General features: G+C 42.8%; 1 protein-coding gene across 1 annotated transcript in view; it reads left to right on the top strand.

Annotated features, from left to right (window-relative positions):
* Positions 1 to 1,306: 1,306 nt before the first annotated feature.
* HAO1 (hydroxyacid oxidase 1) overlaps positions 1,307 to 17,668 on the top strand; it is a 53,996-nt gene continuing 37,634 nt past the window's right edge. Inside the window, exon 1 of the mRNA XM_084825215.1 lies at positions 1,307 to 1,448. Coding sequence (XP_084681341.1) covers positions 1,312 to 1,448 — 137 coding nt within the window. The 5' untranslated portion in view covers positions 1,307 to 1,311. The remainder of the gene's footprint in view (positions 1,449 to 17,668) is intronic.

A 17,668-nucleotide genomic window follows, 5' to 3' on the forward strand; every position in this document is an offset into this window, starting at 1 on the left:
TTATACCACCAGGGCAACCATATCTACTCAAAGAGAAAAGCCACATTGAGTTCAATGGGACTTGCTCCCAGTTAAGTGTGTATTGGATAGATTGTAGCCTTAATGTGGCTATGCCCCTTAGCTCAATGTTGCCATTTTACTCAAGTCTCTCTGTAATGTGTAGATAGCCCCTAGCATATAGCAGTGCCTGATATCCCTCTTACTTTATTTTTCAGAAAAGCTTCTTCCAGAGGATGGCATTTTAGAATTGAAGTGGTGTGGTTACTAAATAATTTCCCTGTTCCAAATCCCTCCCCTCCCTCCAGCTTTTCCCCTCCCCCTGCAGAATTTCAAGTGTGTTTTTACCTTTGCATGTTTTCAACATGCAAGGCGAGGGAGCCACTTGGCGCTGGTTTGAGGTAGAGTGATGGCAGCTGACCAAAAAAGCTTGAACTTTGCCCCCTTCCTTCCCTGCCATCTTTGTGAGGGGTCTAAACACGTTTCTAGAGTATGCACTTCTTCCGTTTGGATCTACATATCTTTGTAGATCCAAATGATGCACTTCTTCCATTTGGATCTACATATCTTTGTGAGGGGTCTAAACACGTTTCTAGAGTAGCTCGGCTTTTTAAAGAAATGTTTTCCCTTGGAAAAGGTTGGCAGGGCCTTAAGGCACTGAATCCAAGTTGGTAGGCTCTCTGTCATGATCTTGCCCAAAGTAGGGGCTTGCTGAATAAAGTGGTACAACACAGAGAAGATTGGGCTACAGCTGTACAACCAGGTTGGTGCTCTCCAGATGTTTTAGTCTACAACTAGCATAATCCCTGATAATTGACCATGCTGGCTGGGGCTGATGGGATCTGGAGTACAAAACAGGCGGGGCAGTATCAAAACTGTATCCGTCCCCCCAAGACTGAAATGGTGCAATCCATTCTGTTGCTTCTGTATTCTGCTCCATGTGTAGACCCATGCTCAGATCAGTCCAGCTGCCTGGTGGGTTGCTTAGGCTCATGTCACCCAAATTTCAGATGTGTTGGGGTTATTGGGAAATATGGGATCTCCAATTTTTTGTTTTTGTTTTACTTTGCTCTTTGTTTCTCTGGTTGATGATCTGCACTAGACACATGTCCTATTTTGGAGAATGAGAAATAGATGTCAAAGTCTGAAACAATCGTCCTGAAATGTCAACAAGGGCCTTATATATTACTTGGGTTACTTTTTGTTAAAAGAAAAAGAGGCATCTGAACTTTGCTTTTATTTAATGATTAACTGGCAGAAAACTAGCAAGTCTAAATGATAGAAGAAGTGAAACAAAACTGAAAAACTTGCATCATGTCTGAAAGACCAATATGCATTGATGACTTTGAACAATATGCGAAGAAACTTCTTCGAAAATCTGTGTATGATTACTACAGGTCTGGGGCTGATGATCAGCAGACACTGGCTGAAAATGTAGCTGCATTTTCAAGGTATGTAATGGTACAAAAGTTAGCCATTTAACAACTGTGTTACAATTTAATTAAAATGGAAACAAGAAATATCAAGCACTCAAGTGCATCTGTGATGTTGCAGTGAAAGTAAATTGCCTGTGGGGAACTTGACTGTCTATAGCAGTGGTCTCCAAAGTGGGGTGCACAAGATGATCCATTGGGGTGCATGAGCCACCTGATAATTGAGCAGCCCCGACGAGCTGCCATTGTGTGCAATGATGACTGCGGCAGAGGCAGTAGGATGGGACGAGAGCCGAGAGGGAAGCGCCAGGGCATTTCTCTCTCGGCTCCAGTCCTGTCCTGCCTCTGCTGTGGCTACCGAGAGCAACTTTGCCAGTCTCTGCCAGGCACAGCAGAGGAAGGCGCAGTTGCTCGCTCAGCTGTGGCATTGGGGTAGCTGCCAGCCTGCTGAAGGAGAGCAGATTTGTTCCACATTTGCTGACCTTTTCTGTGATGACGTGGCTGTCAGTAGTATGCTACCTAGGAGATAGTTTTGACAAAATACAATTTGTCCCTTCAAGGTAAAGGTGATGCTTTAACAATGAGTGGGAAAGGAATTGCTTTTCAAAAGAAATGCATGCCATGGAGAGCGCATTTTGAAAATGGGTGTTTGGAAATGGTTCCATCGGTATGTGATTTTATTGCTGAAATGATGTAAGGGTGTCACCTATAAAAACTCTCATATCTGCACACTTTAAAAACTTGGAAACGGAATTTCTAACCTGTTTAAAAATCTTCCAAAGAGTTTCAGTGGGTTTTGAACCCATTTGTTAAAAATATAAAAATGCAACACCTTCCAATTAGTTTTCAAGAACATCTAATGGACATCAGGGAAGATGGAAATTTACTAGCTGAATTTCAGCAAAGACCTTGGCATCATTGGTGGATGGGATTGAAAAATGAGTATCGTGATTTAGTAAGTGCAACCAATGATGCACTTCTTCCATTTGGATCTACATATCTTTGTGAGGGGTCTTTCTCAGCTATGATAAACCAAGTATCGAAATAAACTGAACTTAGAACCAGATCTTTGAATTGCTGTACCACAAAGTGTTAAACCAAGATTTTCAAAAATAACGAAGCATATTCAATCACATTGTTCTCACTAAAAAACAGTATTAATATTTTTTTTTGTGAGAGCAAAAAGGGGTTTTGTACCATTAATTATTTTTAAAACATTGCTTTATTTCATCTTTATCTCATCGTTTTTTAATTTCTATTTTTGTGTATTGTTTTATAATGTACATAATATATTAGTACAGTGGTACATGTCATTTATACATAATATACATATATTGGGGTGTGCGCTCAAAAATCTTTTACTAATGAATGGGGTGTGCGATCAAAAAGGTTTGGAGACCTATAGGAGTGATGCTCAGCCATGGAACTTCAGAGGTTTGTGTGAAACTGAACATACTAAACATACTACACTTGCACATGACTGCGATTGTGGAGCACAAAGTTCTGACATCTGTGCTGTGTCCAAAAAGCAATTTGTTTTTTGGACACACCTGTTTCTCTTGCATCCATCTAACAAAACAAGTGAAGGCCTGGTTTAAGGCTTGTACAGCAAATAATAAAAATACGTTGTACTTAGCAAATTTGGGCTGGGGGGATCAAATTATTGAGCCCAGATGGTATTCATTTGAGAGTTCTTAACGCAAATGTGAAATTGCTGTTCTTCTAACAAAAATATGTAACATCTTTCAAAGATCAGTATACTAGAGGACTCGAAAGTGGGCAGTGTAATGGCAATTTTTAAAAAGGGATCCAGGGGGAAACTAGGAAATTGCAGGTCATTTAGCTTAACAACTGTTCTGGGTAAATTGGTGGAAAGCATTAGTGAAGATTATCAAGCATATGGAAGGATGAGTCTTGTTGAAGAATCAACATGGCTTCTGAAAAAGTAGATCCTGTCTTGCTAACCTTTTAGAGTTCTTTGAGAGTGTCAATAAACATGTGGACATGGGTGATCCAGCAGATATTGTTTCGCTGGACTTCAAAAGATGTATGGAAGTCCCTCAGTGAAAACTCCTGACCAAACTTAACAGTCATGAGGTAAGGGGAGAGGTTCTTTTATGGATCAGTAAATGGTTAAAAAAACACCCCGCAAACATTTTACATTTAAATGTAAAAATAAAATAGCTTCCTGATCTGCTATTGGTTCTTCCTTCTTTGAGGGTGCAGTGGGGGTGACTGGCCAACCCTTAACTTGATAGTCATCCATCTTCAAGATCCAGCACCATGCCTTCCTCCACCCTCTTCAGCAGAGTTGAGAGCAAGCTAAATGAAGGCACCAGCAGCCACAGTAGCCAACTCCTATGGCCAAAACCAGGTGCCTGGCACTCAGGTAAAGCCTCAGAATGAGCTACAGCTGCAGCAGGGACTGGAGGAGTGTGGTGGAGCAGCTCGTTTGCAACGCCCACTCATAGCTGCTGAGAGCGAGTTAGGTGGAGGAGAGTCTGGAAAGGAGGAGAAAGGAATAGAAATCAAGTCTGGGGAAAAGCCTTGGAGGTTAACCTGTGGACAAAGGGAGTTGGTACTGATCAAATGGAGTCTCATACCCCCACTGGAGGGCTCCTCCTCCTCCTTCAGGGAGCTAGAACTCCCTGAAACAGATGGAGCCACTTCTGTCAGGAGACTTGGGGGAGTCTGGGCCCTCATGGGAGAGAGGACCATGGGTCCTTACTAGAAGAGGGGAGTTCTGATTTAGAGGCTGAGTGCCCACCCAGTCTCAGAGAGCATCATCACCTTAAACAGCAGATCAGTAGCACCCCTTTAAGAAGAAGTACCCAGTTCCAAAGAAAGACTCCTCAAGAGGAGGGAACTATTCAGAAGCAAGGCTTGTAATGTATTGCAGCTGAGCCATTGGTGAGGATCAGGAATCTCTGGCAATATAAGCCTGCATTATTGGTCTAGCCTTTGCTGAAAATAATGCTTTTCTTCAGCTCCACTATCTTGTACCCTGACCTTGACTCACATTTAGATGCCCTTTGGACATCTGCCTAATGCTGCCTATTGGACTCTGATTCCTGTGTGTTTGACCTTGGCTACACTTCTGACCTCTCTCAAGAAAACCCATGTTTGCATGGAAAACTGGGCTTGGCTTTTTGGCTTGCGATCCCTCTGTTGCAATTAACTTAGTGTCTGCTTAGCAAAGAAGCTGAACCTAGTTGGAGCAGGACATGGAAGAGAGTGGAGAGGAGGTGGTGAAAAGTGATTGTTTGGTTAGGGAAGAAAAGTTAAAGGCAAGCATACAAGCTGAGTGGAGGAAAGGGTTGCTGGCTCTTGGTCTTCAGGTGCTAAGGGTGGAGAAGGCTCCAGACTGTGTGCAGGAACACAGGAAGTTGCCTTATAATGAGTTAGACCCTTGGTCCATCTAGCCCAGTATTGTCAATGCTGACTGGCAGTGGCTCTCCAGGGTAACTGGCAGGGAGTTTTTCCAGCCCTATCTAGAGATGCTGAGGATCAAACCTGGGACCATCTGCATGCAAAGCAGATGCTCATGCTCTACCACTGAGCCACAGCACCTTCCCAAGGTTGCCCTGCCAGCCTGTACCAGAGCCCTGCAATACATCCAGCCTGCTGTGAAAGGGTTCTAATAGCTCAAGACAGTCCTTACCTTAAGGCTTAAAAGGACACTGTCCATTTCTTTATGTGAAGGGAACAGGCCACTGAAATTAACCGGAACACCGAATAAACCCTCCTTTAAGTTAACCCATTTTTGTCTGCTAGCATTTTTTGGATGCAGATAGGTTTGCAGCCCCCTTCATGGATCACTGCCTTGTTGTGGTGAAGGGACTTGCGTAACTCAGTGAAGCCATAAGCTATGCCATGCAGGGCCACCCAAGACGGACAGGTTATGGCAGAGAATTCTGACAAAATGTGGTCCACTGGAGAAGGAAATGGCAACCCACTCCAGTATTCTTGCCAAGAAAACCCCATGGAACGTATCACAAGGCTAAAAGATATGACGCCAGAAGATGAGCCCCTCAGGTCGGAAGGTGTCCAATATACTACTGGGGAAGAGCAGAGGGAATTTCCAAGTAGTGCCAGAAAGAGTGAAGCAGTTGGGCCAAAGCCAAAAGGACACTCAGCTGTGGATGTGACTGGTGGTGAAAAGAAAATCCGATGCTGTAAAGACCAATATTGTTTAGGAACTGGGAATGTAAGAACAATGAATCAAGGTAAGCTGGAGGTGGTCAAACATGATATGGCAAGATTGAACATGGACATCTTGGGAATCAGCGAACTAAAATGGACAAGCATGGGCAAATTTAATTCAGGTGACCATCATATCTACTACTGTGGGCAAGAATCCCTTAGAAGAAATGGAGTAGCACTCATAGTCAATAAAAGGGTGGGAAAAGCAGTACTGGGGTACAATCTCAAAAACGATAGAATGATCTCAGTACGAATCCAAGGCAAACCATTCAACATCACAGCAATTCAAGTCCATAGACTTGAACCCCAACCACTGAGGCCGAAGAAGCTGAGGTTGATCGGTTATATGAAGACCTACAACACCTTCTAGAACTAACACCAAAAAAAATGTCCTTTTCATCATAGGGGATTGGAATGCTAAAGTAGGAAGTCAAGAAATCACCGGGATAACAGGCAAGCATGGCTTTGGTGTACAAAATGAAGCAGGACAAAGGCTAATAGAGTTTTGCCAAGAGAACACGCTGATCATAGCAAACACTCCTTTCCAACAGCACAAGAGGCGACTCTACACATGGACATCACCAGATGGTCAATATCAAAATCAGATTGATTATGTACTTTGCAGCCAAAGATGGAGAAGCTCTATACAGTCAGTAAAAACAAGACTGTGGCTCAGATCATGAGCTGCTTATTGCAAAATTTTGGCTGAAATTGAAGAATGTAGGGAAAACCACTAAACCATTCAGGTATGACCTAAATCATATCCCTTATGAATATACAGTGGAGTTGAGGAATAGATCTAAGGGATTAGACCTGATAGACAGAGTGCCTGAGGAACTATGGATGGAGGTCCGTAACATTGTTCAGGAGGCAGCAACTCAATCCATCCCAAAGAAAAAGAAATGCAAGAAAGCCAAGTGGCTGTCTGAGGAGGCTTTACAAGTAGCTGAGGAAAGAAGGGAAGCGAAAAGCAAGGGAGAAACCGAAAGATATACCCAACTGAATGCAGATTTCCAGAGAATAGCAAGGAGAGACAAGAAGGCCTTCTTAAATGAACAATGCAAAGAAATTGAGGAAAACAATAGAATGGGAAAGACTAGAGATCTTTTCAAGAAAATCAGAGATCTCAAGGGAACATTTTGTGCAAAGACGGGCATGATAAAGGTCAAAGAAGGCAGGGACCTAACAGAAGCAGATGAGATTAAGAAGAGGTGGAAAGAATACACAGAAGAACTATACAGGAAAGATCTTAACGTCCGTGGTAGCCATGATAGTGCGGTCACTGAACTTGAGCCAGACATCCTAGAGAGTGAAGTCAAGTGGGCCTTAGGAAGCATTACTAACAACAAAGCTAGCAGAGATGACATTATTCCAACTAAGCTATTTAAAATCCTAAAAGATGATGCTGTTAAAGGGCTGCACTCAATATGCCAACAATGGAACACTCAATAGTGGCCACAAGACTGGAAAAGGTCAGTTTACATTCCAATTCCAAAGAAGGGCAATGTCAAAGAGTGTTCAAACTACCGTACAATTGTGCTCATTTCACATGCCAGCAAGATTATGCTCAAAATCCTACAAGCTAGGCTTCAGCAGTATGTGAACCGAGAACTACCAGAAGTACAAGCTGGGTTTCGAAGAGGCAGAGGAACTAGGGATCAAATCGCCAACATCCGCTGGATCATGGAGAAAGCAAGAGAATTCCAGAAAAGTGTCTATTTCTGCTTCATTGACTATGCTAAAGCCTTTGATTGTGTGGAGCACAACAAACTGTGGCAAATTCTGAAAGAGTTGGGAGTACCAGATCACCTTACCTGTCTCCTGAGAAACCTGTACAAGGATCAAGAAGCAACAGTAAGAACTGGACATGGAACAACTGAGTGGTGCAAAATTGGGAAAGGAGTACGACAAGGCTGTATATTGTCGCCCTGCTTATTTAACTTATATGCAGAGTACATCATGAGAAATGCCAGGTTGGATGAATCACAGGTCAGAATTAAGATTGCTGGAAGAATTATCAACAACTTTAGATACGCAGACAATACCACCCTAATGGCAGAAAGCGAAGAGGATCTAAAGAGCCTCTTGTTGAGGGTGAAAGAGGAGAGTGCAAAAACTGGTTTGAAACTCAACATTACAAAAGCTATGGTCATGGCATCTGGCCCCATCACTTCCTGGCATATAGAAGGAGAAGAAATGGAAGCAGTGACAGATTTTATTTTCTTGGGCTCCAAGATCACCACAGACGGTGACGGTAGCCATGAAATTAAAAGACGCTTGCTCCTGGGGAGGAAAGCTATGGCAAACCTAGACAGCATAGTAAGAAGCAGAGACATCACCTTGCCGACAAAGGTCCGTAAAACCGAAGCTATGGTTTTCCCAGTAGTAACGTATGGCTGTGAGAGCTGGACTATATGGAAGGCTCAGTGCCGAAGAATTGATGCTTTTGAACTGTGGTGCTGGAGAAGACTCTTATGAGTTCCCTGGACTGCAAGGAGGTCAAATCAATCAATCCTAAAGGAAATCAACCCTGGCTGCTCATTGGAAGAACAGATACTGAAGCTGAAGCTCCAATATTTTGGCCACCTAATGCGAAGAGAAAACTCACTGGAAAAGACCCTGATGCTGGGAAAGACTGAAGGCAAAAGGAGAAGAGGACGGCAGAGGATGAGATGGCTAGAGAGCATCACCGATGCAATGAATATGAACTTGAGCACACTCCGGGAGAGAGCAGAGGTCGGAGGACAGGAAGACCTGGCGTGCTATGGTCCATGGGGTCATGAAGAGTCGGACACAACTGAACAACAACAAGGTTTGCAGCAGAAGGTGTAACACTGATAGATATTTTTCTCATAACACTCCTCTTCTCCTTAATGTAGCTACAGTTTCTGTTACTTCCAATTACCTTTTCCCCAATTCTCCTTTCCCCTCTTCTTCTCCTTCCTTATTCTGGTAAAGAGAACCATAGATATGCAGATCTGTAGGTTCTCGTATTGCTTCCATGTAGCCCACTACAAGGGAGATTGTGAGAAGATGCTGACTTTAACAAGTGCATAGCCAACACAGATGGACATACAAGGATGAAATCCTGACATGCCATGTCTGTCCAGTCTTGCATTTCTGCAAATACCTTTATATAAACTGTTGCACTTTGGTGTGTTAACCCCAACTAAGTGCACATTTTTGGAGGGCTCAGGCCAACCAATAATTAATTGTTGCTTGCCTGAGATGGCTTGTTTTAGTAGGCCATGGACTTGGGTACTTGGTAATAATGGTATCCAATCCACATGGAGGACTAATGTTGCCTGAGGCTCCATGGTTTCTCCAGTGCCCCAGCATTACAGGAGACTGGAAGCTACAATGTCTGCTGCTGATGCATTCCTTGTTCTTCTGCTAGCAAACTGCTTGTACTCTTAAGTTCTGTCACCTCCTGTGAGAAATGATGGAAAGGGTGTCTCCTACAATCAAGGCCCAGTTTGCTTATTGTGTGTCTGGCAAAGTTAATTGCCTTAAGAGCTGGAATGTTGCAAATATGAAAAGTGAGGAGAAAATCACATGCTTCTGTCCCCCCACCCCAATTTCTCTTCTAATATATGAAGTTGAACAGGCCAATCTCAGCCACATAGGTGATTGCGAACTAGGGTTCTATAGATTTTGTTTGATGTGTTCCATTTGTGTTTTGTGGATTGTCAGATGCCTTTCGTTCTGTCATCTGTTCATTGATGGAATCAGAATTCCCCCCCTTCTAAAAAGTAGGCAAAAGAATCTGCTGCAATTTATGTAACTTTTGCTGGCACGTAGCATTTTGTGTATTTTTCTTAAGTCAGCGTACAATCAGTAAGCAGAGTGCACACACAGAAGAGCGCGCTGGAGGCTGAAGAGAGATCAGCGATATATAAAATGTGTTCGTTAGTTTGCTAAAGAAAATGGCACATATATTAGCATAATTCCCAGAAACTTTCATATTTTGAGGCAGCTAAATTTGTGTGTAATTCCAGCAAGTTTAAAAAATGGCCCACAGATCCACAGGATCTGCACATCTTGTAATCCGTAAATCAGATTTGTAGAAATCTGAAGTCATCTGACTCCATTTTCTCTGACTTCCCTATTGTAAACCCCCAAAGGACTTCTGCTAGCAAACATGGAATCCTTTAAAATAGCCATCCCATGCTGGCTGGGGATGATGAGAATTGTATCCAAACAAATCTGGAGGGCGCCACGGTTGGAGAGGGGTTGCTTTACACCCTTCAAAATTTTCTGAACTCACCGTCCCCACCCCCTGAGATCAATTTGTCAGAGGCAGTGTTGTCATTTTCTAGCTGGAAAAAAAAGAAATAATTTTTAACCCTATCTTGGTGCCATATTTCCCGGAATGAATGAAGCAAGGATTCATCCCTGGCTACTTTAAGTCACAACAATTACAGTTCAGTCTTGTTGTTGTTTTTCATCACTCAATAAAATGTTATGTTCTGGAACAAATCCTCTTCTGCCTGGTCATGTGAATAAATTAATAATTTTGTCCACTGAAGGACTGGACTCGCAGGAAGTGTGTGAGAAGCCCATTAACAGAGGTGTGCAAAGCTATGGATCAGATCCAATTGGGGCCTTGCATGCATGGCTGGCCCCAGTCTGCATGCAGCCAGCCCCACTGGCCCCAGTCCATGCGCGGCCACAATGTAGTGCTTCCGAGTGCAAGCCCCAACACCAATGAAAACAAGTTGTGCCCCTTCCAGAAATGAGCATTTGCATTCATTTTGGGGCTTCCCCACAGAAGCGCTACATTGTGGCTATGCACAGACCAGGGCCAGTGGAGCCGGGTGCACATGTGTGGAAGGCCCCAATTGGATCCAACCCTCAAACAAGAAAACTAAGAAGTCTGTAAATAGACATAACTTTAGTTTCAACTGAAATGTTTAATTAATCAAAAGGCCATGATTGTGAATTATTTTTAATTTTTTTAACTATGGTGCTGTACTTCCCATGTCCACATTCACCAAGAGAGAAAGGTCACGCTCTTGAAAATGCAACACATATACCAGTTTCAATTTCTGGTGAAAAACCTTGCAGCAAAATATTTTATGACATAGATCCTGTCTACACAAGGCTTTTATTGTGCACTCGTTTTTGCTCATTCATAGTAGTTTGTGGCTCCTTCACACAATGTTGTCATCCTCCAGGGCTGCTCCTGTGCTTTGTGACTATTATCGCAGTTTTTTTTTCCTAATGAGGAAAGTAGTATTTTTCCTGAATGGCCTCTTTAACACCATAGAAATCTCATGTATTTGTGAAATTCCACTATATCACACCACCACTTAGTGGTTGTATAATGGAACATATAGAAAGGCAAAGAAAGAAAAACACGGAAAAAATGTGTAAAGGAACCGATCTTAATCCTGCAAAGACTCTGGAAGCAGAAACCTCGATAAAGGTGTGAGTTAAAAGCTTTGTGTAGCAAAGCCCATAGTCCCTTCTCAGTTTATAAAAGAGGTAGGAAGAACCAACACAAAATTAAAGCATTACTTCTTTCTTTGTTAGCCTTTAAACTGGGTCTGCACAACCTGCAGCTCTGTGGCCACATGTGGCCGTCAAAGCTGGCAGAACCCCACCCACTTCTCCCTGTAGCCCTGGCTTCTGCAATTGCTGTTTTCTGCTGCTAGGTGCAGAGGAACATCTTGGTGATCATCACTGTCGGATAGGAGAGACGTTCAGCTCATCCTGCCCCCATCCCTCCTGCGATCTTGGTGGGCATGGAGGGGTGATTTGAACTTCCCCATCCCTCCACACTGAGGTGGGGGGGGGTCCAAGAAAGTGTCCACAGGTGTGCCCTTCAGGGGCTGATAACATCGCTCACCTGATTTAAATGATCAGGTTGAGCTGGGAGAGCTATAAAATGCTGGATCAAGAAAAATGTTCAACAGCTTAGCTGATGATAGTTCACTGCCCATCCTTTAAGCACTCTCTGGCAGAGTCAGATAACTTGCCATGGCAGTACTGTGGTAGCATTTCCCAAAAAGCTCAGTCTGTTATTTCAGTTAAAAGCTTCAAATACATTTACAAAGATAAAGGATGCATGGGGCTGAGTTAATGATGAATCATAATGTTCACTGCCTATTTCTTCCACCATGGATTTCATTATTGGCAAGCCCACAAAATGGCATGAAAGAGGTACTAAATGACCTGTTTTGGGGTATGATTGATTACTGTTGCTTCTGTACTCTTTCATAGCCCACCCACACATACTGATTGGCAATTACATTTAATATGAATTGGGAGGGTCAGGTCTCTGGTTTATGCATGCAATTAAGAAATACTTCTTTGCACTGTTGATGATTTGCCTTGACTGAAATGAGCTGGATGCAGCATTTTCTAAGCTTTTCTTTTCTTTTCTTTGTTAATAATACTTTTTCTTTTTATGTGAACTATATGCAACATAAATAGCAGAGATTGTGTTGGCCACCAAATTAGGTGGCATTAAAAGGGGACTGGAGAAATTCATGGAGGACAAGGTGATATCAGTGGCTACTCGACATAGCTATATATACATTACCTCCAGTATTGGCAGCAGTACTGCGTCTGAAAACCAGTGGCTGGGAACCACAGGTGGGAGGCTGCTGCTGTGTTCATGTCCTTCTTGTGGGTGTCTCATAGGCATCTGGTTGGCCACTATTTGAACAAAAGGCTGAACTAGATAGGCCTTTGGCCTGATCCAGCAGGGCTGTTATGTTCTTACACTATAGGTACAAAAACCTATACAGAATGGCCCAAAAGTAGGTATACAGTTGTTTAGAATGTTGATGGGAGGGGGAGAGAATTTTTAGTCTTCCAGTACTGATTTAGAATCTGCTTTCTTTGTTCTTAACTCAAGTTCACTGCCATCATTCACAATATCAGTAAAAAAAAAATTAAACAACTAAACAACTGTATACCTACTTAAGGGCCTCACTCCCCTCACTCTCTACACTTAATTGTTTTAACTGTCACTCCCTGTCACTCACTCTTCCCAACTGTCATTCTGACTCCACCCACACATCTTCTACTCACACATTCTCTCCCCCTCCCATCAACAATCTAAACAACTGTATACCTACTTTTGGGCCACTGTATATCTTTATATAACATACTAAATACCAGCAAAACAACTAAGGGCACAAGCCAATGCATGTTTAGACAGGAAAAAGTCCTACAACTCATAGAATAGTAGGGTTGGAAGGGGCCTACAAGACCATCGAGTCCAACCCCCTGCTCAGTGCAGGAATCTAAGTCAGAGCATCCCTGACAGATAGCTGTCCAGCCTCATCTTGAATGCACTATTCCCACTAAAGACAATATTATTTAAACCCCCACTAAAGAAAACATTATTTAAATCAATATAACACACAAAGGCAAAATAAATAAATCAACTAAAAATATCAAATGCACACTCTCTGTACCACACATTCTACATTAAATACGTCTATTTTGCATTCATAATTCCTGTAAGACAGTGATAGGCAGAAGATAGGTTGGGGTCCACTGGTAGATCTCTGGGTGATTTGCAGTAGATTGATGGTTTCTGACTCCCAGTTGCCTAACTATAGCAATCGTTAAAAAGTCCCCCCCCCCAAAAAAAAATTAGGTTGCAGAAAAAGAATGCTTGAGGGGAAATCAGGAGGGGATTTTTGTGTGAACAGACTCGTGAGCTTGGTTCTGGCACTGATCACCCCCCCCCTTTTCCTTAATTCTTAGTGTTATGTCTGCCTGCTTGAGCCCCTGTTTTGGACCTGGCTCTGAGTGGTGGCTTCTGAGTTCTAGACAAAAATAAAGTAGATCCCACACGCCTGAAGTTTGTCCACTGCTGAAAGATATCTACCACCTCCGCCAAGTATTACACAATGTTAAATGAATTAAACTGATTAACTTTCAAGTTGTACTTAATCATCTGCTTTACACAAGGGGCCCAACTTTCATTAAAAATAATTTTCTCCACCTCTTAGTTTGATATATTATTCAGTCAATTTCACCATCTGTGCAATCTGCCAAATTTTTGCTATTCACATTCTAAATGAGGGGACCTCTTCATCTCTCCATTTGGTAGCTGTAAGTATTTCCACAGCAATCAATAAATTCCATACCAAATCCTGGTGTCTTTGATGTACAAACTTTTTAATGTATCCTAGTGGCATCATTTAACTTATATGCAGAGTACATCATGAGAAACGCCGGGTTGGATGAATCACAGGTTGGAATTAAGATTGCCGGGAGAATTATCAACAACCTCAGATACGCAGATGATATCACCCTAATGGCAGAAAGTGAAGAGGATCTAAAGAGCCTCTTGTTGAGGGTGAAAGAGGAGAGTGCAAAAGGTGGTTTGAAACTCAACATTAAAAAGAACTAAGATCATGGCATCTGGCCCCATCACTTCCTGGCATATAGAAGGGGAAGAAATGGAAGCAGTGACAGATTTTATTTTCTTGGGCTCCAAGATGACCGCAGATGGTGACTGTAGCCATGAAATTAAAAGACGCTTACTCCTTGGGAGGAAAGCTATGGCAAACCTAGACAGCATAGTAAGAAGCAGAGACATCACCTTGCCGACAAAGATTCATATAATCAAAGCTATGGTTTTCCCAGTAGCAACGTATGGCTGTGAGAGCTGGACTATAAGGAAGGCTGAGCACCGAAGAATCGATGCTTTCGAACTGTGGTGCTGGAGAAGATTCTTACGAGTCCCCTGGACTGCAAGGAGGTCAAATCAATCATTCCTAAAGGAAATCAACCCTGGCTGCTCATTGGAAGGACAGATACTGACGCTGAAGCTCCAATATTTTGGCCACCAAATGTGAAGAGAAAAGTCACTGGGAAAGACCCTGATGCTGGGAAAGACTGAAGGCAAAAGAAGAAGGGGACGGCAGAGGATGAGATGGCTAGATAGAATCACCAATGCAATGAATATGAACTTGAGCACGCTCCGGGAGAGAGCGGAGGACAGGAAGGCCTGGCGTGCTATGGTCCATGGGGTCACGAAGAGTCGGACACGACTGAACAACTGAACAACAGCAACAAAGTGGCATCATATTATACCAATTGCTTTGTTCATTTTTCTCCCCCAAAAATTGTTTTTGGACATTGCCACCAGACATGTTGAAAATCTGCCCCTGATTATGCACATTGTCGACACTGAGTAGTTCCTGTTTGAACAAAATTTATAAGTCTGGATCCAGTCGGATTATACTGGCACATTACTTTATAAGAGACAATCTAGTGCCCACCAGATGTTTTGGACTACAAGTCCCAGAGTCCCTGGGCTCGGGCTTATGGGAATTGTAGTCCAAAACACATGGAGGGCACCAGATTGCCTACCCTTGCTTCACAATGATTCACTTTTAATACTGTAGTAGGGAGACAAGGCTAGTCCTGTTGTGATGATAAATGTCAGTGATTGTTCAGAACTTGAGAAGCCTGCTAGAGCTTTCCATTTGCTTTTGAATTTATCATCTATGGTCAATTTCATATTTAGCAGTATGCAGCCTTTTGGATAATAACCGTTTCCATCTTCCTACTTCATATAGAATCAGTTAACCCTGCAATTGCATTTCCCATAGTCCTATTTCTAACTATATAACTACTTAACAGAAGATACTGATAGCATGAAAGAAGATAATTTCCTAATTTACCTCCTATTTCTGAGCTATTTAGGGTACAATCCTACGCATATTTAGAAAGAAGTCCTACAACTCCTAGCATTTCTCAGTGAGCCATCTTTCTGCTGTCATTACCTCTGTAAAATTAAGCATATTATGTTGTTTCCATATACTTAACATCACAGTCAGGTTAAACTACTCATCCCTCAAAACGGATTATAACAGAGCTAAATTTAAAATACCCCACCCACAGAGCAGAATAAATCTTAGAAAGCATTAAATACTGAAAGGCACAAAAATGTTTTCATTGCCCATCTGAAACATTACAAAGATCAGGTTCATATAACCTCCCTGGGGGGAGAATTCCTGCATTTGGGGCGCTACCCCAGAAAAGGCCCTGTCCCATGTCTCCACCAAACTGTTGTCTCTTGGTGGTGCAGTGTACAGCAGGGCTTCTGAAGCAGATGTAAATGATGGGCAGATTCATATGGGAGGAAGCAGTCTTTTAGATATTCTGGCCCCAACCATTTAGGGTAGGGAACCTGTGATGCCTCCTAATCCAGCCCATAGCCTCTCCTCTGCTCCCCTCCCCTGAACATAACTATTATTTTATTTATTTATTATTATTAAATTTATTAATCGCCCATCTGCTGGTCACCCAGCCACTCTGTGCGATGTACAACATACAATAAAACAATTCAAAACAATAAAATTCTACAATAAAAACATTTTCTAAAATACTCTAACACACCCCAAATGCCTGCCTGAATAACCACGTTTTTAATGCACGATGGAAGCTCATTAAAGAGGGGGCATGACTGAGTTCCCTAGGGAGGGAGTTCCACAGAGTGGGGGCCACCACAGAAAAGGCCCTCTCCCTCGTCCCCACCAGCCTAGCTGTCCTGGCTGATGGGACAGAGAGAAGGCCATCCGAGGCTGATCTTGTTAAGCGGCCTGTCTGGTGCTGCTGGAGGCGCTCCTTAAGGTGCTCTATTAGGCTTTTTAAAGTTTCCATTGGTACAAATGAAGACTTTTAAACAACCTAATTGCCTGGAGGGGGGCGTTTTGGTGAATGTGTTTATGTGTAGGATGGCCCTGCCTACTTTTTGTTTGGGCCCTGCCCACCTCTGGTATGTGACCCCCAGGAAGTTCTCAAGAAGAGAATATTACTTTCAAGCCAAAAGGAAAAAAGGTCCCCCATCCCTGGTTTAGGGCTTAATCAGTAAGAATCAGCCCCTTGAGTTGGGCCCAGAAACAAAATGGAAGCCAGTGCAATTGATATAAGGCCTGTGTAATATAGCCTACAAAATGTACCCCAGAAAGCAAAGAAAGGTCTTGAACCCAAATTAGAAAGGATAAAAATAATCCACTCCATTCAAGAAAACTTAGGGTTGACTTGCAACCACCCACTATAGGACCTTAGGAAGAAGGAGGAGGAGGAGGAGGAGGAGGAGGAGGAGGAGGAGGAGGAGGAGGAGGAGGTGGTGGTGGTGGTGGTGGAGGAGGGTGGAGGAGAGTGGAGAGTGGTGGTGGTGGTGGTGGTGTGTGGAGAGTGGTGGTGGTGGTGGTGGTGTGTGGAGAGTGGTGGTGTGTGGAGAGTGGCCAATAATTATCTAGGATGGTGGGATATAATGATATGACTTCCCACTTGGCTGCTGAAAAAGAATCCTAGAGGTGTAGATGGTGCCATTTTAGGGGCAACAATTAGTTAACATGTGGTTTTGAAACCCCCAAAACAAGAGACTATCAGTTTGCTGCATTGTCTCCAAGTTAGTATGGAGGAAACTAAAAAAAGACTGCCCTCCAATATTTCTGTTCTTGGCAGGTAGAATTCTTTTCCAAAGTTGCATTCAGCCAGATCCCTTATTAGAAAATAGATTTCATGACGAGGTCATGGTGCCTGTGGCCTGACGACGCTCCAGGAAATCAATTTAAAATCTCTTCTTTCAGCATTTTAAATTGGAGAGAGAAAATAATCAAACCTCTGATAACCAGTTCTGACACATTGAATCCCAGACTTTCCAAAAAATGTTGGAAAATAAACTGCCCTTCACTGACGCAACGCAGGACCAATGACAGCTTGTTTACCAAAGTTGATCAAGCAAAGCATTTCATTGCTTCCCTGCAGCTGGGTGCCAACAAGGACATTGAAATTAGACTTGCCCAGCTTTTGGGGTGAGGGGAGAATGTTAAAGTTCCTAAAAGCATATTATGAACAATGGTTTCATCAAGAAGGCATGGTTGGGTTCAGCTGTTAACCAAAATGAATACTTCTGGGGGAACAAAGAGATGTTGATGATGGATGCTTTATTAACAGCAGCATAGCATGGTTCAATTACTTAGCCATTCTGTATGTTTTGACATAGGTTGTTAATGGTTCCACTACTTAGAATGTCACCTTGAAGCTTGGGC

The sequence above is a fragment of the Heloderma suspectum genome, chromosome 1, assembly GCF_057233095.1.
Source record: "Heloderma suspectum isolate Gila_16-S chromosome 1, 16-S_ref, whole genome shotgun sequence".
Taxonomy (NCBI): Eukaryota; Metazoa; Chordata; class Lepidosauria; order Squamata; family Helodermatidae; genus Heloderma; species Heloderma suspectum.